Source organism: Mesoplodon mirus, assembly GCF_964341445.2.
Source record: "Mesoplodon mirus genome assembly, chromosome: 3".
NCBI classification, from domain to species: domain Eukaryota; kingdom Metazoa; phylum Chordata; class Mammalia; order Artiodactyla; family Ziphiidae; genus Mesoplodon; species Mesoplodon mirus.
This window is the reverse complement of record NC_138978.1, coordinates 68,401,286-68,424,454: the sequence shown is the minus strand read 5'-3', so window position 1 is coordinate 68,424,454 and position 23,169 is coordinate 68,401,286. Positions and strand designations below refer to the sequence as shown.

The 23,169-nt window shown below is 38.5% G+C and overlaps 1 protein-coding gene across 1 annotated transcript in view; it reads left to right on the top strand.

Moving 5' to 3' along the window:
- Positions 1–23,169, top strand: part of ERICH3 (glutamate rich 3) — a gene marked incomplete at its 5' end in the record, with an annotated part of 112,915 nt that overhangs the window by 302 nt on the left and 89,444 nt on the right. The window contains 6 exon segments of the mRNA XM_082612145.1: positions 702–786; positions 790–828; positions 830–862; positions 864–1,035; positions 1,038–1,067; positions 1,070–1,118. Of these exon segments, the coding sequence (XP_082468271.1) occupies positions 702–786; positions 790–828; positions 830–862; positions 864–1,035; positions 1,038–1,067; positions 1,070–1,118 (408 nt within the window).

Sequence of the window (23,169 nt, the reverse complement as noted above, 5' to 3'; positions counted from 1 at the left end):
CCTTTATGATGTGTGGGAAAGCAGAATGCCATTAATGAGCTGACGTCCTTCCAATTCGTTAAGTGTGGCTGAGATAGAATTGAGATCCACTGAGAGCTCAGTTAGCGTGGATGTGTCCAGCCCTTCACTTACACATGAGGAACCTGAGGCCAGAGATCAAATCACCCAGTGTAGAACCTGAGGAAGCAGAAACGGGACTAGGAATAGCTCATCTGAATCCAGTGCTTTAAACTTCTTCCACGCCAAGGCCCTCTCAAGTAAATCCGGGCTTCTTCGTCTAAGCCCTGCATTCTCGCTACTGGATTCAAATACAAGTTCAGTTCCAGGTGCCACATGCTTCACTGAGTAACAGCATCTTTCCCACCTTCTGAATGTCAGAACTGTCAGTCCTGCCTGCTGGAGGTGGGGACCTCAGCTAGGAGCAAGGATGGGAGTTTTCCAAGGAGGAAATCCACCAATTGCAATCTCTGGCAGTTGCAGAAACAAAACTCAAAGCTTTCTTTTCCTGGAACTTGCAATCTAGGGTCTGTTTTACAGTTGGAAACCAAGGCAGCACACTGTAGCTTCTCCCTGCTCTTAATTACCTTACCCTCGGCCCATCACCTAGCCCTCCCTTCCCCAGGGCCTAGCAGGAAGCACACCTGCCTAAACAGGGTGTGTGTGTGTGTGTGTGTGTGTGTGTGTGTGTTTTCACATCTCAGGTGCCTAGGGAACCCGCGCCCCAGAGCTACAGAGCAGGGGCCTGGGTCTCCTCCCACATCTGGGCCCAGAAAAAGGGCTGGAAGCTGAGCTTCACTTCCAGCTTCCCCAGGCTCGGTTCCAGCAGCGCCTCGGGCTTCTGCAGAGCCTCCGCTCCTGCCTTCCCTCCTGCCTTAGCAACAGGGAGGCTGTGGATACCGCCGGCGGGTGGGGGCCGGGGAGGCTGCGTGCAGCCCGGGCGCCCAGGGGCGGCGGCGGCCCAGCCCCAATGCCCCGCGCACGGGCGACCGCAGTGCGGAGCCACCCCGCGAGCGCGACTGTCGCGGCGCCAGCGTGCACGGGCCCCACGCACCCACCCTCCGCACCCGTCGCGGGTCCAAAAGGGATCCTGCAAAAATGAGCCATTCTCACCCCGCTGGGTAAGTGACAAACGGAGCTCTTCCACGCCGCGGCAGGTGGCGACGCAGCCAGCGGCCCCTCCGCCCCCCTCCTGCTGCGGAGGGAAGGGGCGAGAGGGGGCGAGAGGGGGCTGGGGAGAGGAGAAAAATAATACGGATTCTGGGTCACAGCGAGGATGGCAGAAATCCCAGGCTTCGTATCTCCTCCCTCGCCTTTCCCTGATGTTCGCTCGCTTTGAAATGTTCGCTCAGGAAGGATTAAAAAATGGATGTGAAAAACTCATACATTAAGCAGGGCCGTTAGCTGGAATCAAGAGGGTCCTGTGTTGTGGAACATACGTGTTTAAATGCAATAACAGAGGTCACAGCATATGCATTCGTTTGGAGAATCAGGGCTTAGAGATAAATCCTCACTGTGGCGTCTTGCATACAAGTGAGATGTGAGTTGATATAATATTGAGGAAGGTTTCATTGTGAGGGGTACCCCTTATTTCAGGATTTTTATCTGCCCGATCTCAAAAGGATCATAGGGGGTATTTTTAAAGTATTGTGGCCAGGGGAGGTGGTGTGACGCAGGAAGGCGAGAAGGAAGAAGCTATGTGCCTGTGTGTTTACACATGAGCTCCCGTTGCTTTGGGCAGGGTGACTCCTCAGAAGACATATATTGGCAATTATTCAACCTGTTTTAGGAAGTTAACACAGTCATTTACTGGCTGTTTTAAAGAGAGGAAAAAACAAAACACAACGAACCCCCAACCGGTCTTGGTCCTTTTATTGGAAGACGGAGTATCCAATTTCCTTCTGAATTAAACAGTGTCATGCATATTAGATGGTTTTTTATTATGATACATCTAGTAAGCAGATAATATCCTAGTTGATCTTGCAACTAATTTGAAGATGCTTTCCTTTTTAATTAAATTTATTGCACATTTTCAAGAGCAGCAAATTAGCAGAGGACAACATATTTAAGATCATTTGGAGTTTGTGATGTCTGAAATACCACATTAGTCGTTGTGCTTTGGATTTACAGTCAAACTTAAAGATTTTACTTTTTAATGAATTCTCTGAGCGTTAGACATAAACTAAAATGTTTGAAAAAACTAAAGGCGTATAAGGTGCCATATTGGAAGTCAGTTTCAGAACTTTTTGGAAATTGATGTAGCTGTTCTAAACAAGCTTCTTATTTATCTCAAATAGAGTTGAGTTTAGGTACTTGAACGCTTTGATGCTGAACTCCTGTGCAGTTTTAGTTGCTGTGGGTCAGTGGGATGTAAATGGCCCTATTTTTCTGCAGCTGCTCTTTGCAGTGTGTCCACATTCAGGAAAATGAATGTGTCAGTTATGGTTGTCTTCCTATGTTTTTCAGGTTTTTGGCTAAGTTAGAATCTGATTAGACCATTTAATCATCTATTTTCAAATATGGAAAAATCCTGTAGCTGCTTATTAAATTGTGCACGATTAAGATTTCAGAAACTGAAGTGAAATTTTTCTGAAGCTCCATTAGTTCCAAGCACATGGAAAAAAAAAGAAAAATGTGTGATCTCGGGAAATAGTGTGCTTCATGGTACTCTGCAAGAAAGACAGTAAGATGCAATAATAATCTTGCACTAAAATTGTAGGCACCATATCTCATTCATCTTTGTGCCCCTTTTGCTTATTCCTGTATAAAGAAATGCTCAACAGATGTCTATGGAATGAATGATATCATCTGACAGTGTGTCCAGTCTAGAGGTGGACGCATTCACAAAAGAAAACCATATTAGGGCTAAACGTTTATCAAGTGCTTACCATGTGCCAGGCTCTAGTCTACTGGGTAAGAAGAAATACCTCATTAATCTTCCCATTCACTCCATGAGGCAGATTCTAGTCACCCTTATTTTCACAGATAAGGAAACAGAGGACTGAGAAGTTTCCAAGGATTTCACCGTAGGAAAGGTCAGAGTTGGAATAAAACGCTAAGGAGTCCAGTTGCAGAGCCTGTGTGATTAACCATTACACCAGCTGCCTCTCATGGTCAACAGCTGAGATGTAGGGGAACCCTAATTACATGGAAATTCTTACCCAGATCAGACCAACCTCTGACAGGTGATAGCTGTACATAGCTATCTAGTATTTTGATGTATAATTAGAAAATAATTTTGTGATGGTGTCTACAGGTATATATTTTTTGTTTTCAGTTCATCAAGAATAAATGAAAACAATAAATATAACAACTTTAAATGCCATAAAATTCACCCAAAAACAAAGTTATTGAAATTGCTAAAGTTTTCCCTCAATATAAGTAGTCATTATTTTTCTTGCCTGCTACTATTTGGAAATAATAAAAGTTTCAGTAGCAAATAAAAGGTTTTCATTAAAGCTGAGAAAGCTTTTCCATCATTACTGAAGCAGTTTGTATTTATTACATTTTAAGAATAAAGTGGCAATAAAGTGCAGTTGTACAACAAAACAGAAATTTTAAATTTCTAAAATTCCACCAATCAATAAGGGATGCCCTGATGCTTTCTTTTGGTGCTTCCTTTGAGTTCCACTGCTTCCTTAATTACAGCAGGAAACACGACATAAAATTTGCAAAGGCCCTGTGCTGACTTCATTCCAATAGAGTTTGGAGTAAATAAAAATGGTCTTAAAAACTTCTGCCAAAGATTATAATAGAGACTTTGATTCTGAGCTGCATTGTAATTTGGAGGAAGTCAACTATAAAATACTGTTTCTGGCACTGCCATCTCTAATGAAACTGATTTAGAGTGGAAAATTTCAATTGATAGTCCCTCTAGTCTGTTCTGTCTCATCCTCAGTTGCTATTTGTTTGTGTGGGTGTTTGTGGGTGGTGCACTAGTCCTAGAGGTGGAATGGGGATTTTTATACCTCTCAGTCATGCATGAGGATAAAATGATATGGCTCTTCTGACTCCTTCAAAGGATCCTCACTGAATCCATGTGCACTGTGCTCCCTGTGTGAAAGATGTGCTTGGCTCTGAGTAGAGATAGTCACACTCATCTGTAAGTTTGCTTTGAGGAACTGGAAGAATGGGAAGCATTATAGTTTACAACAAAACAAAAACGCAGAAGATGCTGTATGTTTGGAAAGATTGTTCCAAGGTTTAGAAGCTTTTTTTTTTGGGGGGGTTTAGACTTTTTAATTTATATCTTTTTAATGTAAAGAAGTGTTTCTGTAGTAACAGCATATACTGAAGTGTGGTATAGAAAGAATGAACACATCCTTAGCACTCCCTGATCACTCAGTCCTATTTCATCAAAGGCAGAGTACAAAGTGCTATAGGTAAAATTGTCAATTTTTAGGTAGTGGATGTGTATATATAAAAGTGACAAAGATTGTAAACCCACTATGTCATTTACATATGGAGTGTCCATTGCACTGTCTCTGCCTGTTTTTTTCAATCCAACATGGTATTATTCATTATTTTTTTAAAAATTGAGATATAATTAACATATTCGTTGCAGGTGTACAAAGTAATTTGATATTTGTATATATTGCAAAATGATCACCGCAAATACCAAATGATCTCACTTATATGTGGAATCTAAAACAAGAACAGCAATAACAGCAACAAAATGAACTCATAGATATAGAGAACAGATTGGTGGTGGCTAGGGGTAGGGGATGGGGGGTAGAAAATTGGGTGAAGGTGGTTAAAAGGTACAGACTTCCAGTTATAAAGTAAATAAGTCTTGTGGATGTAATGTACATCATGGTGACAATAGTTAATAATACTGTATTTTAAATTTGAAAGTGGCTAAGGGAATAGATCTTAAAAGTTCTCATCACACACACACAATTTGTAACTATGTATGGTGTTGGATGTTAATGAGACTTATTATGGTATCTCTGCCTTCCTAGCAAACAGTGTAGTACTTTGTATGAGAGTAGTAGGGTTCCAGTCTCTTTGTTGCTCACCACTCCTACCACCAAAATTATCTGTGACACAGAATTTCAGATTTGAAGTAATTAAACATTTCGATTAAAATTGGGTAGTTTCTATTTACCCTCCTATTAAATATTAACAATTTGACTTCAAGGAGTAAATTGTTTCTGATTAAACGAGGTGAATTGAACATGCTGATTTGTCTTGATTTCCTCTCTGATAATTTTGTTATAGAGTCTGTTCTTTTTTTATATAGCAGGGATGTCTTCTCTTATCCCTTGGCTTGACAAACCTGTTCACATAACTAGATGGGAATGGAAAGGGATTTGTTGTTTGTTATACAACATCACTCAATTCTTTGAATTTTTCAGAGTTATGCTAAAAATCACGTAGTGATCTGTCACCAAAAATTTTTTTTCACTGATTTTTCAAATTACAGCTCAATTAGGTCCTCCTTCAGTTGTGTTGGAAGCAAAGGTTTGGAAACTACTTGCAATCATATTTATTGACAAGTCAAGAAAACCATTTATTGTATCAGCATCTACATAATACTTCAAATTGTCCCTTTGTCTCAGATGTTTTTCTAAGTTAAGTATACCCTAAGAAGACACCATATGGTGAGAGGTGTGCCTTTCTTTTATGAAAGTAGAAAGATGATTATACAACGGAAAGGAGGAAGGTGTATCAACATGGCTTGGAGGTGCATTTTTAGGCAGACCAGTTTTAGGAGAGTACAGAGGAAACTTGAGCGTCTAGAAATTGATTCCCTTCAAACGATCCTTGCTTGGGTTCCCCTAGGAAAGTCTCTGGGTATCCCAGGGGAGTACATATCCCAGTTTATAAACTTCTGGTTTAGCACACGGGGTGCTGTCAAATGCAGGATGCTGTAGCAGTCCATACTTCCCTTCTCTCAGTCTACTGAAGAAAGGAATCTCTAGCTGTAAGGAGTAGAGACTTCCCCAGCTTATTTTGATTATTAATAGTTATGAAAAGTTTTTCAGGGAGACAAGAAAATAAAAAATTTCTGACTCAATTTTCAATTCTAAAGTCAACCTCAAATAGCCTTGACCTGGGGTGTTTATGTATTTTCAAGACTTTTAGTTTCCAGAAATATCATTTTCAATGAAAACTTCAGATTCTGGAATATAGTACTTAAATAATCTTTTAAACTTTAGTTGCTAATTTTGGTACAGACCAAGAGAAGTAGGATGCAGACTAAATTTTTGGATCTTTCCCTCCAATGGCTTACTCAGTTCCCCACAAAAATAGTTGAAGATATTGTATGCTTTGGAATGATTCCATAAATGTCCATCAGTTTAAAATAAACTGTCAAATTAGGTGGGGGTAAAATTTGTGAAAAAGAAAAAAAAATAGGATTCCACATCCATACTGGTTTGCAGGTGTCTTTCATCAACTTTCTCTAAACTTGAAATCCCAAATAATTTATTATGAATATGATTTATGTTTTTAAAAAGGATAAGGAAAGAGGAGAATCAGTTGAGTCATTCACAGTGAAACCCTTGGCACTATGAAAAAGGACATACATTTATGCTTTCAATTAAAATAAACGATTTAAGGTAAATGTATTTATCTATACTTATCTCATTAATTTAATTTTTTAAGTGATCAATTATTGGTCCTGATGTTACCAACCAGGGTTCTTGGTCTCCTGAATCAACAGAAATTGGTCAGAGGCCAGACAAGAAATTCAGGCAAGGCTTTACTGGGGCCCCTGCTGCAGGAGGGGGGAGTGAGAACAAACAACAGATTCCCATGCTTGCTCGCTCCCTGAGGGGGGGCTGGGGAGCTTGTTCCTTATATGGGGTGAGGGTAGGGGTGTGCCCAGAGGTCAGGCCAGAAGGGTGGCTTAGGTGTTTTGCCCACCCCTTAGGTGGTGTTGTGTGCAGGGAGCGTGTGCAGTACCCTGCTTTTGCTCTGGGCTCTTTAAAAGTGGCAGTTGGGTTTTTGGGTCTCCTTGTATCTTTTGTCCAGAATTTGCCCCAACTGCGCATGCATGCAGTTATTTTTAGTCCCATATAGTTTCTTTGTATTTTATTGCTCAAGGAGAGGTGTGTCCAGGTGCAAGCATTGCAGCACTGCAGCAAAGGGTCTCAGGTCTCAACCTGTCTCACTGACTGCATTGAATAAGACTTGGTTAGTGTCCTCAAAAGCAAATTATTTGAGTGTATGGACACTGCACTTTGATTTTCCCTTAGTTCCTTGCTTTCACCTAGCTCCATTGTTCTCAAACTTAAGCATACAAAGAATTACTGAATAGTGTGGTATACACAAAACCATGACTATAGTACTTTATTAGTTAAATTTTTAAGGGTAATTTTTACCATATTGTACATTTGTGTCTTGTGCTGACTAAAAAAGTCAACCCAAATGTAAGATCCAAATCGTTGCTTTTATAGTGAGCCACAAGAAACATACTTTAAAAGTGAAGACCATTTCAAAGTGTAGATATATGGATCTGGATTTTTTAATAATTACTCATTGTCTGGCGGGTCTCCTCTCACTCATTCTTCTTATCTCCTGTCCCTTTTGTATGGTTAACTATTTTTTTTGGTCTATGGGCAGATTACTGTGAGGTGCAGTTTTTTCTTCTGCCCCGTGCTCTGGGTACTCTCTTTATAGAGTTTCATTATTCTCTTCTCATCCATCCCAACTACCTGCACGGATGTGGCAGGATCCAGAAGGTATATGTTCCCTCTTTGGATGGATCATCAGTGGTCCTTTTATGTTTGTCAGCACATAATTCAGAATCAAAGTGCAGCAGCTTGTGTTTCTTTGTACCCAGGAAATATATTCTTTGTTACTTTTGTCTAAATCCATGTTACATACTTAAATTGATCACCTTTCTGATTATACCTGTGTTTTGGACTGAACTGTGTCTCTTCCCTCCCCTGCAAATTCATATGTTGAACTCCTAATACCCAGAAGCTCAGATATGACTCTATTTGGAGGTAGGGTCTTTAAAGAGTTAATTAAGGTTAAATGAGGTCAGTGGGGTGGGCCCTAATCTAACATGACTGGTGTCCCTATAAGAAGAGGAGATTAGGATACAGACATGTACATACAGAGAGAAGACTATGAGAAGGTATAGAGAGAAAATGGCCAACTGTAAGCCTAAGACAGAGGCTGGAGCAAATCCTTCCCCCATGGTCCTCAAAAGAAACCAACCCTGTTGACAACATGATGTTGGACTTCCAGCCTCCAGAACTGTGAGACAATACATTTCTGTTTAAGCCATCCAGTCTTCAATACTTGTTATGGCAGTCCTAGCACACTAATACAACCTCTTTGCAACTCCTGATGCTTTTTTTTCCCCACTAGGTCCTGCTAAAGCTGAAGATGGTTTTTATGAGAAGTGTAGGGTCACTGAGAATAAACGATTTAACAATATGAGGGTCATAGGGAGTGGAGATTGGAAGCCAGAGGTTCAGGAAGGTAGATAAAAATAAAAGCAAATGGAAAAAGTGATTAAAGGACTAGTGAAGAGAAATAATTACAGCAGTCAATGATCTCTACTGGTAAGTATTGAGCTTTTCTTTTGTTAAGTCTGATTAGTAATCAAATTACTTCCCACCTCTCCATCTGACACTACTTGGGGTAGAAAACTGAACCTTTTAAGCTGGTGATCCATTTTTCTGTGACTGTTATTATTTTCTTATAGTAATAAACTTTTATAAATTAATGAAAATTCTTAGGGCAAAATATTGAAACAAGGGAAGACACAGCAGGGAACTAAACAGACAACATAAATTGCACATAGTAGTTATGAAACAACATTAAAAACTAAGGATTTTAGGGGCTTCCCTGGTGGCACAGGTGGTTGAGAGTCCGTCTGCCAATGCAGGGGACACAGGTTCTTGCCCAGGTCTGGGAAGATCCCATATGCCACGGAGCGGCTGGGCCCGTGAGCCATGGCCGCTGAGCCTGTGCGTCCCGAGCCTGTGCTCCACAACGGGAGAGGCCACAGCAGTGAGAGGCCCACGTACCGTAAAAAAAAAAAAAAAAAAAAAAATATTTTAAATTGAATTGAATCATAATGTTTTATAGTAGCAGTTAATACGGCATTCTCTATATGCCATGGATTATAATATTTCATATTTGTGAATATTATGTGGCTCTCACTTTAAGAAGTTGTCTCTCTTCATAGCTTGCTCCAATATATTTATAATAATATTGTTTCTGTTGCTTAGATTCAAGTAAAACTAATCTGCTATAAATTAGATTAATAGAAGGGATCTCAAATATCTGGGTACTAGTGACACAAGAGATTTTTAATTTTCCTCCTTGTACTTATCTGTTTTTTGAAAATTTTTTACTTGGAGCAGAAAAATTCAAAGAGGAATGTATGTAAAAACTGCTTGAAATCCTACCATCCATAAATAATCAGAGTTAGCATTTTGGTCATTTTCTTTCTTCTCCATTTTCCTGTGCATTATTCCTATTTTTAAAGTGATTATTCCTATTTTAACAAAGCTCCACTGTTTTAAAAAGCTGTTTCTAAGACACTAGTGTTTTAAAGTTAACCAACAAGTACCATGTGGGCCCTTCCCTCATAGCGTTCCAGTTGTCTTCATATTTCCCTTATAAACTGCAAACTCTTTGAGGGTGCAGACCACACCTCTCTACCTTTTCCATGTATCCCCAGGACTTAGCTCAGTAATTGCTGACATATGTCACCTATTTTAGTGATCATTTATGGTAAGTCCCAAGAGTATGTTTGCTCATCGATTCAATTAATATTTACTGGGTGCCTACTAAATGCTATTCGGCAAGTTACCATATTCAGCACATATGCTGTTCCAGAAATTCATTTGAGTTCTGGAAAAGGCCTGAATAGTGAGTTTTAAAAAAAAAGATTTAAAAGTCACTAACCTTCATTGAGTTTTGCCATCCTCGGGCAGCAGGGTGATTAGTAGGTATCAGTCAGGAATATGTTTAATGACAAGTAACAGAAAACCAAATGAATAGTGGCTTAAACCATAACAACACATTATTTATTTCACAAGTAGTCTGGAGGTATGCAGTTCTATTTTTTCGTAATATCAGCATCCTTATCTCTATAATTTTTGGGGTCTTTTCCTCATGGTACCAAGATGACTACCCTAGATCCATGCACAGTAGCTTTATAAAGCCATCCCAAACAGAAAGGAAAAAGATGGATGCAAAAAAGGACATTTTTTTTTAAAATCTGGAAGGAGAACATTTCCAGAACTTTCCAGTAGACTTTCTTTTATATCCTGTTGCTCAGAACTGCATCAATGAACATGCCTAGTTACGAGAGAGAGTGGGAAAGAATAGATTTGACTTTCCTAACTTCTGTGGGCGATAGGCAAGGGAGAAGTGTTTGGGAATGGCTTCTGGTAGCCAGTCAGCAGTGTCCAGCACAGAGCTTTAGTGATGAGCTGTCTGGCTCTGGATGTGGATAGTCTGAGTTCAGATTTGCTACATAGCTGCTGTGTGACCCTACATAAATTCTGTATCATCTCTCTGATTCTTGCTTTTTTCATCCTGGTGGAACATATGTCTGCTTTGTAGGTTGTTGTGAGGATTGAATGAAATACTTTAAAGCATTTAGTACAAGGCCTGGCACATAGTAAGTGTTAATGTGCTAACTTAGTGCCTGGTAGCTTAGATGCAACATACATGAGTATGCCCAGCTTTCTGTAGGAGAACTGCCATACCCAAGTCCTGAGCTAGATGTAGAGTTGGATTAATTGGACAAGGCATCCTAGAGAGATTAAATTTTGGGGGGTGAGTTTTGAAAGAGGGGAGAAACATCTGGACACATTTAAGGAAAGTACAAAGTACTCTCTAAAAACATAGTATTATAATTACAATCATCACTGCCAGGGCAATAGTAGCCAGTTGTGACTTTGAATAAGTGAGAGAAGACAACAACATTGCTTGTTTATTTAACTGACAAGCTCTTGGGAGCAGGCAAGGCATTTTTTTTGCTATAAAACCAAGCAAAAACTGGCCTGGCCTGAGAAGTCGATACCTCAAATTTGGTTTTGTCTCTAACTTCCACTTACTTTCTCTTGCTCATTTTTTGGAATCTCAGATACAATACCAAGTGTGCACACTAGGATTTTCTTTTTTAACTGAAAGATCTTTGCCTTCAATTCTAAGTCAGAAATTAATTTCAGATTTATTTCTGTTCATCTCCTAAACCTTTTCAAAAGTGAGTTTGAGTATTTCTTCTCCTTGAAATTGGAATCTCTGTCTTGAACTGCCAGAAAATGACTCTTTCACCACAATTCACAGGCATTTACATAAGTTTATAACTGTTAAATTCTTTCTTACAAAGTCTCCTTTCCCCTCAGTCAAACTTGAGATGGAGAGCTTTGACCTTGGCTGGAATCGTCCAGAATTGGATGTATGCTTAGGGAGAGGGTGAGGCTGATCTCAGGCTACAGTCTGTGGAGAGGGGTTTGAGGTTCCAGTCCTTAGTGAGGTTGTTGACTCAGGGGAGGGAAAAAGTCTAAAGCTTCAGGGCCAAATGCAAGAGCATGGAGCAGGAAGCAGATCCCAAAATCCTATGACAGGAACCAGGGGGTTCAAGAAGGAAGCTGGGAGATGGGGCCCAAGGAAATTAGGAAAGTGTAGTGGGGAGTGTGTGCAGAAGGCTAGAGCATTGCAAAGGAGATACGAGCAAGGGATTGAAGTATCTGCAGGGTTGGAACTGTCTGAAAATTGTCCTTATTTTTTTTGTGTTCTTCTAAGTGAAAAGGAATGATATTCCAAAAGGAAACTCAATGTTTCATTTAAAAAATATGAGATAAGCATGCTACAGTAGAGAGAGGAATAGTTTTGGAGTCAGAAAGACATAGGTTTGAATCTCAGTTATGCCTTATGTGAACTCAAGAAGTGAATTTCTCTGTGTCTCACTTTTCTCATTAAAAAATGGGGCAAATAAATACCTCCTTTGCAGGACTGTTGACATATTTGAGACTCTGTGAATGGCAGCTGATGTGTATTTACTTTGATCTTTGTGCAAAGCATATGCCGCTTAAGCCTTTTTTTTGTCTGTTTTTCTTTCTCTAGTTTGTTTTCCAGCCTGTTGAGATATAATTGATAAATAACACCATGTAAGTTTAAGGTGTACAATAGTGATGATTTTAGATATGTATATATTATGAAGTGATTACTATAATAAGATTAGTTAACACATCCTTAAGATTTAATTCTCAAAGTACATCAACCAAAAGTACATAAATATACAGCTCAAAATAAGCAGAGATAGCCTAAACTAATTGGAAGGGAAAACAAGGAATGTATTTCCAGGCCACAAATCACTTTCTTGTTCAATTAAACTAATTTATTTTAAATAGTAACCTGTTCTTAAATTCATGAATTTTTACAGTGAAAATGAGCACTGATCCACCTATTCATAACCCTGAAAATGAGGCTTCCCCTTTAAAGAAACTATGATCTGGACAACTGAGAATTTTTATAAAAATGGAAACTCTAACCCAGAGCATTTTTACTTCTCCAGAATACTTACTTTTCTTATCTAATTCAAGAATTCAGGACAAACTCAGGAAACTGCATCATTACTTTGACATTGACAAATGCTAGAAGGACTGATGAAATATTATGAGTACATTTTTTTAATGATTGATCATTTAAAATTTAGTCAACCTCTTTAACCTTTGACCAGATGTCCTTACTGTTTTAAACCTTACTACTGCACATAAGAATTATATTTTAGAAGAATGAAAAGATTTTTAAAGAGGTTGATTATATTACCCTTTCCCACCCAACATGTGTGCTGGCTTTATTGGTGTTGCCCTCATTAGTGGCTGTTTGTTTTTGTTTTAGTTTAAGTGTGCTCTTTGCATCTATCCAAGATTATAAGTATCAATAGTGATCAGATTTCTAAGCCAAGACAACCCACTAAAGCCTATTTGACATATAATACGTAACTGACTTAATTGAAGATTTAATAATACTATAGAACTCAACTCTCTTTGGTTGTGATAATTCTATGATAAATAATTAACAAGTGGGAATTTGTGCTCTGTCTCTCTGGGACATTTTGTATATGATCTTCCCCCTTCTTAGAATGAGTCTGGATAGCACCTCTGCCCCTGTCATCACCCATTTACATTTTACTCCCTCCCTCAACACTTGACTTGTCATTCAAGACCCAGTGCAGATTTCAGTTCTTCTGGGATACCCATCCTGTGTGGGCATAGTTCACTTGTTTGTGAAATGGGATTAAAAATCTGATGTATAGAGTGTTTTGAAGATTAAATGAGTTCATGCATGCTGGGCGTGATAAACCGTTATGATTGTAGCACATCAGACTATCCTGCTGTTACAAGCATATCCCATTTTATTGTGCTTCACAGATATTGTGGTTTTTTTACAAATTGAAGGTTTGTGGCAACCCTCCTTGGAGCAGTTTATTGGCACCATTTTTTCCAACAGCATTTGTTCACTTCATGTCTCTGTATCACACTTTGGTAACTCTTGCAATATTTCAAACTTTTTCATTATTGTATTTGTTATCATGATCTGTGATCAGTGAACTCTGATGTTACCACTGTAACTGTTTTGAGGCTCCATGAACCAGCCCTATAAGATGGCAAGCCTAATTGATAAATGTTGTGTGTGTTCTGACTGCTCTACTGACCAGATGGTCCCCTATCTCTCTCCCTCTCCTTGGACCTCCCTATTCCCTGAGACACAACAATATTGAAATTAGGCCAATTAATAATCCTACAATGACCTCTAAGTGTTCAAGCGAAAGAAGAGTCATACATCTCTCCCTTTAAATCAAAAGCTAGAAATGATTAAGCTTAGTGAGAAGGGTAAGTCAAAAGCCCAAGGTGGGCTGAAAGCTAAGCCTCTTGTGCCAAACAGTCAGCCAAGTTGTGAATGCAAAGGACAAGTTCTTGAAGGAAATGAAAATTGCTACTCCAGTGGACACATGTATGATAAGAAAGTGAAACAGGCTTATTGCTGATATGGAGAAAGTTTCAGTGATCTGGATAGAAGATCAAGCCAGCCACAACATTCCCTTAAGCCAAAACCTAATCCAGAGCAAGGCCCTAAGTCTTTTCAATTTTATGAAAGCTGAGAGAGGTGAGGAAGCTGCAGAGTTTGGTTCACGAGGTTTAAGATGTCATCTTCATAACATAAAAGTGCAAGGTGAAGCAGCAAGTGCTGTTGTAGAAGTTGCAGCAAGTTAACCAGAAGATCTAGCTAAGATAATTCATGAAGGTGTTGCTCTTTTTTTTTTTTTTTTGCTTTACCATTGCTTTAATGCATTTTAAAAGTTATCTACATTAATTGGGAACAAAGAAAAAAATAGACATTTCTTCATTTTTCATAAATAACTACTCTCCATATTTGATAAAAATCTCAAAGCATTATTTTAACTTCCCACAAATATTATACATACTTTTTTTTCCTGAAATAATAAGGTCAGCAAATTAAGTACTTGACACTAATATAACCACATACAACTGCTATTCTACTAACTTCCAGGAACAAAACAAAAACAGAAAACTTTAGCTACACTAAACAAAAGATTTTCAATGGAGACAAAACAGCCTTATGTTGGGAGAATATACCATCTAGGACTTTCATAGCTAGAGAGGAGAAGTCAATGCCTGGCTTCAAAGCTTCAAAGGACAGGCTGACTCTCCTGTTAGGAGCTAATGCAGCTGGTGACTTTAAGCTGAAGCCAATGTTCATTTACCATTCAGAGAATCCTAGGGCCCTTAAGAATTATGTGAAATCTACTCTGCCTCTGTTCTGTTAATGGAACAACAAAGCCTGGATGACAGCACATCTGTTTACAACATGGTTTGCTAAATATGTTAAGCCCACTGTTGAGACCTCCTGCTTAGAAAAAAAGATTCCTTTCAAAATATGACTGCTCATTGACAATGCACCTGGTTACCCAAGAGCTCTGATGGAGATGTATGATGAGATTAATGTTGTTTTCATGCCTGCTAGCACAATATCCTTTCTGCAGCCCATGGATCAAGGAGTAATTTTGATTTTCAAGTCTATTATTTAAGAAATATATTTACGAAATAAGACTCTTATTATTATAGGATTCACTATTCTAGATGTCATTAAGAACATTTGTGATTCATGGGAAGAGTCAAAATATTGACATTAACAGAAGTTTGGAAGAAGTTGATTCCAACCCTCATGGATGACTTTGAGGGGTTCAAGACTTCAGTGGAGGAATGAACTGCAGATGTGGTGAAATAGCAAGAGAACTAGAATTAGAAGTGGTGCCTGAAGATGTGACTGAATTGCTGAACTCTCATGGTAAAATTTTAATGGTTGAGGAGTTGTAACTTATGGATGAGCAAAGAAAGTGGTTTCTTGAGACTGAATCTACTCCTGGTGAAGGTGTTGTGGAGATTGTTGACAGGAAAGGATTTAGAATATTACATAAACTTAATTGATAAAGCAGTGACAAGGTTTGAGGGGACTGACTCCAATTCTGAAAGAAGTTCTCTGGTAAAATGCTATCAAACAGCATTACATGCTACAGAGAAATTGTTCATGAAAGAAAGAGTCAATTGGCGTAAACATCATTGTTGTCTTATTTTAAGAAACTGCCACAGCCATCAACCTTCAGCACCCACCACCTTGCAGTCAACATCAACATCAACGTCCACATCAAGGCAAGACCCTCCACTAACAAAAAGATTACTCACTGAAGGCTCAGATTGTGGTTAACACATTTTTTTAGCAATAAAGTATTTTTTAATTAAAGTATTACTTTTTTTAATATAATGCTATTTCACACTTAATAGACTACAATTATGTTGTAAACATAACTTCTTTATGCACCAGGAAAGCAAAAAATTCACATAACTCACTTTATTATGATATTTGCTTTATTGCCATAGTCACCTTATTGTGATGATCTGGAACCAAACCCACAATATCTCTGAGGTATGCCTGTATTTCCTCTTGGTTTTAAATAATTTGAGGGCAGGGACTTTGTAACCTTACAAAACCCCAGGGCCTGTTACCTAATAAGCACTCTGTATTTGTTGCATAAAATAATTGTATGAAACTCCTTCATGTCTGGCAGCTGGCATGCTGACCACCCTCCTCTCAGTTTTATCCTCTGGCCTTTGAAACACAGTGGAATCCTCCATGTTTCATATGGGGGTTCTGGAAGTGTGTGTGTGTGTGTGTGTGTGTGTGTGTGTGCGTGCGTGCACAGGAGTATAGGGTAAAGACTGGGACCGTGGTGCTTTCTCACCCCTGGGCCTTTGCATATATTCCCTTTTCCTAGAACAGTCAAGTTCCCTCACCCCCTCTTCACATGACCTGGCATTTATTAGGTTTCCTTCTACTGGCTCAGACTTCATTTCATTTCTGGTTTTTTGAATTGTCCCCCTACTCTCAAGTTTTGATGTACGCCCTCTGTGATCACAAAGCATGGTGTGTTTACCCCTTTCTGAGCACAGGCAAATGTCTATATGGTTCATTTAAGGATAAAACTTTGCTAAACACTACAGTAGCGAATGATGCCATGCACTGCACTAGGTGCTTTACTGGCTTTGTCTTATTTAATCTTTAATAGAAACTCTATTATTTCCCCCCTTTTACAGATGAAGAAACTGAGGATAATAGTGATTAAACAACTTGTTGAAACTTATAGAGTAAAAGCAGCAATAGAACACTTAAACTGGATCTTTCTGTTTCCAGAGGGTAGGGTGAGTGGACAACCCACTGGTAACATGGTCTCAAAAATGATTAGAAACAGCAGGACATTTTTAAAAGAATCAGCCCTTGTGAAACTAACTTAAACTTTGGTGGACATAAGCAACAGAGTGTGATAGAAATTCTTTAGTACAATTTTAATTTTTCCCCTCATGTGATATATCAAAAGTACATTTAGAAAACACAGCACTTTTTTGCCAAGTGCACAGGTTCTTGTGGACCTACCCATAGGTTTTTGTTGATTATTCCATGATAGGTCAGCCCCATACCTAGAGCTGTCTACCATGATTATCACTGACCCAGCAGAAGGGCTGAATATTAAATACGAGCATAAAACTAGCTTTGGAAAATATGGGCATCCAGAAGCACATAGAATCAAAGTTCAATATTCTTTTAGTGAATTTGAATTTTGTTTAGAAGTAATTCGAATGAGAGTTACCATAGAAATTATCAGATTAGATTATGAGAAGGGAAAAAAGAGGCTTCCCAAAGGTAATCAGCTGTGACATCAAGGAGTAGCAGTATTGGCACTACTTGGTGATATTTTGCCTAAGCATTATTTACACCATTTACAATAGCCAGGACATGGAAGCCACCTAAGTGTCCATCGACAGATGAATGGATAAAGAAGATGTGGCACATATATACAATGGAATATTACTCAGCCATAAAAAGGAATGAAATTGAGTTATTTGTAGTGAGGTGGATGGACCTAGAGTCTGTCATACAGGGTGAAGTAAGTCAGAAAGAGAAACACAAATACCATATGCTAACACATATATATGGAATCTAAAAAAAAAAAAAAATTGGTTCTGAAGAACCTAGGGGCAGGACAGGAATAAAGACGCAAACATAGAGAAAGGACTTGAGGACATAGGGAGGGGGGAAGGGTAAGCTGGGATGAAGTGAGAAAGTGGCATTGACATATATACACTACCAAATGTAAAATAGATAGCTAGTGAGAAGTAGCCGCCTAGCACAGGGAGATCAGCTTGGTGCTTGGTGACCACCTAGAGGGGTGGGATAGGGAGGGTGGGAGGAAGACACAAGAGGGAGGGGATATGGGGATATATGTATATGTATAGCTGATTCACTTTGTTATACAGCAGAAACTAACACACCATTGTAAAGCAATTATACTCCAATAAAGATGTTAAAAAAGAAAATCTGGTCATACCATTTCCCTGCTTAAAACCCTTCACTGCTGTCACAAAACCATCCAGTCCCAGGAGCATGGGGCACACCTTTTTACAGGCCCTTCCTTTGATTTTTAAATAATTTTCATTTACTGAGCCAAAATATCCTCCCAGAATTTTCAATCATCATCTGTGATGATCCTACCTTCTTAACATCCTTTACAGGCTGATTGTTCACTTATCTGACGCCCTACATGCCTTTCGTTCCCCAGGCTGAGCTCCACTGGACAGTTGTGCCTCATAGAACATAGTTCAGTTTAGTGATTAAAGCAGAGCGGTCCCTCATTTGAATCCTGACTCTGCCTTTAACTAGTTGTGAGCTAGTTATCTAACTACTCTACATCTCAGTTTACTCGTCTGTGAAGAGGGAGGATAACAGTACTTTGCAGGGTGGTTTTGAGAGTTAAAATATATAGTGTGTGTTATAGAGAGAGTTTAAGGTACACTACAAAAAAGGGAAATGATCAATAAATACTAGCGATAAAAATGATTTGTTTCTGGAACTTTCCTGCTGGTCACCTTTCCTCCAAGCAGCCTCATTCTCTTTGTTAATTTGGATATTATGTTTCTATTAATGAATATTTTTTAAATGGCCACAATTGTTTTGTTGTTGCTATTCAAAGATATAAAATTCTTAAGTCTCCACAGAAGAGCTTGGAGGCTCAAATCAGTTCTTATAAGGAACTAGTCAAACTTAGTGTGTCTCAGGCCTGCTGATTGCCCATGCACTGTTTTCCTATTGCCTCATCCCTGAACATTGGAAAACTATCTTGCCAGAAGTCAGCATAGTTTGGAGACTAGTTTTGTTCTTACTAGTCACTCCAAACCATCATATTAAAGGCATAAATAAAATAATATGATGGTTCACATTTGGCTGCATCGTTAGAATAAACTGAGAGATTATAAATCAATATTTAGCATAATTGCTGAGATATGGCAGGTTTGGATGCAAATAAAAAAGAATGAAGAATGTAATATAAAATCATTTATATGATATCAGTTCAATCACCCTCTATAAAGTGGCAGGCAGCAGAGATTCATGGTTTAATTTTAGTTGGCAAAGAGTTTTCTTATAAAGCCTTGGAAAATAATTGACCCTATGTCAATTGCTCTCCTGTATTGGTCGTTCTTCAAGTTTCCTCAAAAGGTTTTTTTCCTGTCTCCCTGGGAACTTTTTCTTCTAATGCAATTTTGTAGCACACTGCAAAGGCACTTATTTGACAAAACCAAAACAACAAAACTAACATTGTCAGCAATGTGTGCTCATCCACACTGAGCATTCTGCATTAAAAAAAAAAATCCGAATATATAAAGCATGATTTTGGGTCTGTTTTGTTATAGATTATTTTCAGTTATTATCCTGAAGCAGAAGAAATGTGATTCTTACACAGGGTTTTTAAAAAAAATGTTATAGGTCAAGGAATTGGACCAATATACTTTGTTTTTATTAACTGATTAATCATTCATTCAACCAGTTTTGGCTGAGTGTTTACCGTGGGCATGGCTCCATTCTACAACTTGTGAGAAGCATACAGGAAAGAATCTTATATGAATCTAAAGGGAGTGATTAAACATGGGTGAAAGAAATTCTGGTGGAAGGTAGCAAGACAAGGACCCTAGGAAAGGGATAGGGACAATTTTATGGGAACTCCTGTGACATTCTGCATTTTCTTTTTGAGAACTTTGATCTGAGTTTACTGATGAATCATGCCTACTTCTAGAACCTCAGTTTCCTGAATATAAAATGAGGGAGTTGACTAGACCTTTTCATATATGAATTTCTATAATCCAATGATGTAATAGCTCCAGGTAAATCTATTTCCAGGACAGGAAACATAGATCATCTACTTCAGGAAGCAGTCACGGCATTTTACTTCATGGTGATAATAACTGTAAAGAGAAGAAGATTGAATTCTCCAGGGTCAGGCATCTTTTAAGGGGTAGAGTTAGAATTTGACCTCAAGCCTTCTGGCTCTAAATCTCATCCATTTTTTTACTTTGGGCAGGAAGTGTTAGAGATTTTGCCTTAAATAATTACAGGAAAATCATTGCACCTCTTAAGAGTTAAGGTGTCTGGTCACATATTTCTTAAATTTTCTCACTCTTAAATAACAGACATGCAGTTTTTAATGATAAAAAGCTTTTTCTCGTTATTAGTGTTGCTTTCAGATATTTTATTTGAGGAAGTTGTTCCAATTTAGATTTTATTAACTTCTTTGTTAAGACTCTTACTGAGATTCAAAATCTTCAGCTTGGATAGCTTGAGTGTGATGAGTTTCTTTGTAGAGTAGGAATTTGGTGGATTCTTGCAAATCTTTTCTGATGGACAGTAAGAGAGGCATTCAGGTTGGTGGAAGGAGCTCCATTCCTCATGAACTGTAACATGAAAGCAATCAAGCCACAGTATCCTGTGATTTGTTTAACTTGCTTTCCCAGTACAAGCACTTAATATGTGAGTTGCAGAAACATTTTATCTGGCTGGAAACCTGTCTTAGCAGTGGAAATTTGATATAGACCCTCCTTGGACACTATCAAACTCTACAAATTGCAGATTTTGTGACCTCTGAATAAAACTGTGCTCATTCACCTAAGTCTCACTTGATTCTATTAAGCATAAAATAGTGTGATCAGTTTTTCCAGATTGGTAGGTGAGTTGAACCTTTCCATTTGTGGCAATGTAAAGAGATATCTTGCATAACATTTCTTAAAATGCTGCTGAAAAATGTCAGTGTATTTGTTGAGTCCTTATGTTTTTTTTTTTTATTAGGGATAGGAAACAGTTGAATAAGAATATGAGCCCCTTTGGTCAAATACTACATACAAAAGATGAATTTCTGGATTAAAAGGATGTAAAGCATACATGTTGGCTTATATAATGAATCATTTTATTTATCCCATGTGATATATCTTGCCACTTATTTTTAAATTTAGTCATTGGTGTGCTGGTAAACTGGCTTTTCAGAAAGAAAAAAGAGCCCTGATTTGTAGTGTTTGCTAATTTCTGTGGTGTAAATACTCCCAAGCTGGCCAATTTCAAGCTTACAATGGCTTGCAAAATTCCTGAACATTTAAACAATTGTCTTTTTTTTTTTTTTTTTCTTTTTTTTTGCGGTATGCGGGCCTCTCACTGCTGTGGCCTCTCCCGTTGCGGAGCACAGGCTCCGGACGCGCAGGCCCAGCGGCCATGGCTCACGGGCCCAGCCGCTCCGCGGCATATGGGATCCTCCCAGACCAGGGCACGAACCCGTATCCCCTGCATCGGCAGGCGGACTCTCAACCACTGCGCCACCAGGGAGGCCCTAAACAATTGTCTTTTAAGAGCCAGTATAGGCAAGCTCCAAAACACCACTGTTAGTGCATTTTAAGTATACTTTTATATGCTCTCTAATTGTTTTATGCATAAAATCCTTTTATCTAACCTCATTTTGAGGCTTTTAATGGTGGGGACTCTGCCATATTCTTCTATATGCCTTATTTTTTCTCTTTCCCAGGTGTATCTAAATATGTGTAGTAGTAAACAAGCGTGGAAATCTATTTCATTAATACTAAATGATTTTTTTCACATTTCATATTACTAAAATCATTTGCAGTTTACAGTCAATGGTATGTCATAGTATAATTGGTAAAACTTTCTTCTTTCTTAGTGTTCTATATAATAATTATTTGAATTTAATGAATGTGTTAAGTGCTGAATAGATGGTGTTTGACATGAATATAATTATGTCCTATGGGATAATCTGTCTTTTCACAAATTAGATTCACCTAAAGCAAGTTACTTCTCTATTATTATCCTTATGAGAAAAAAATGTAAATTGTTTGAAATGCTCCTTGGTGTACCTCTTGTTCTTTTGTCTTAGTGCTTACATGTGGCATATCAAAATTAAATCAGCAAAGTAGGTCCCAACTTGTTTTGTACATCCTGGTGTGGCTCCAAGAACTGCCTTCCTCTACCTGGGAAGTGTACTTTTTGAAAGTGGGGATCATTGGCATGATAAATCACTGGACAATATACATCATAGCTCAAACGCCATCACATTCAGTGTCCAGTGTTTCTGCTTCCTGACATTTGGATATAGAAAGACCTTGTGGTAGGCAGGATACTGGCCTCTAAAAGATGTCCATGTCTTAATCCTCAGGACATGTGAATATGTTACTTTACATGGCAAGGGAGGGATTAAGGTTGCAGATGGAATTAAGGTTGCTTAGCAGCTGATCTTAAAATAAGATTATTCTGGATTAATCTGGGTGGACCCAATGTAAGTAAGCACAAATGTCCCTAAATGGGAAAGAGGGAGGTAGAGGAACCAGAATCAGAGAGATGGCATCATGAGAAATTCTTGACTGGCTTTGGCAATGGAAGGGGGCCAGGAGCCAAGGAATGTAGGCAGGGAATGTGGGCAGCCTCTAGAATGTGGAAAAGGAAAGAAAAAGAATCCTCCCTCAGAGCCTCCAGAAGGAATGCAGCCTTGCTGACACCTTAATTTTAACCTAGTGAGACCCGTGTCAGACTTCTGACATCCAGAACTATAAGATAATATATTTGTGTTGTTTCCAAGCTACTAGCGTGTGATAGTTCTGTACAGAGCAATAATAAACGAATACAAATTTCATTAATTCAGATGGGTTAAGTCACAAGAATTTTAGCTAAATAAAACTGGTTGTGTTAAAAACATTCTTTGTGTTCTCTCTGAACAAGTGTGCCAGGTAATTTGTAGTATAAAGTAGATTGCAGAAATATATATATTTAAGAGAGTAAGATGATTTAAAGATTTCAGTACATTGTTTTTATGCTAATGATATGGCTAATTATAAATGACAGGTATGTATTTGCTAATTTTCATCTGAAGAATTTTTATTTAAAGTTTTCTTATCTCTGTATTAGAAATTGGTGGAATTTTATCTCTGTAAATATTTAATGATTCACATTTTTCCATTATTATACTTAGCATCCTGGTCCCCACCTTAGCAAGCCCTTATAAGTGTGTTTCACTGTGATTTGATGTATATTATCAGGGACAAGTTTTAGGTTACATAATCTTTGGCAAGTGACTTAACCTAAGTCTTGTTTTCCTCATCTACAAAATGGAGACAGTTATGCCTTCTGTTATGGTCTCATGTTTGTATACTCCTCAAATTCATATGTTGAAATCACAATCCCCAATATGATGGTATTTGGAAATGGGGCTTTGGGGAAATAGGTCATGAGGATGGAGCCCTTTTGATGGGATTAGTGCCCTTATAAGAAGAGACATCAGAGAGCTTG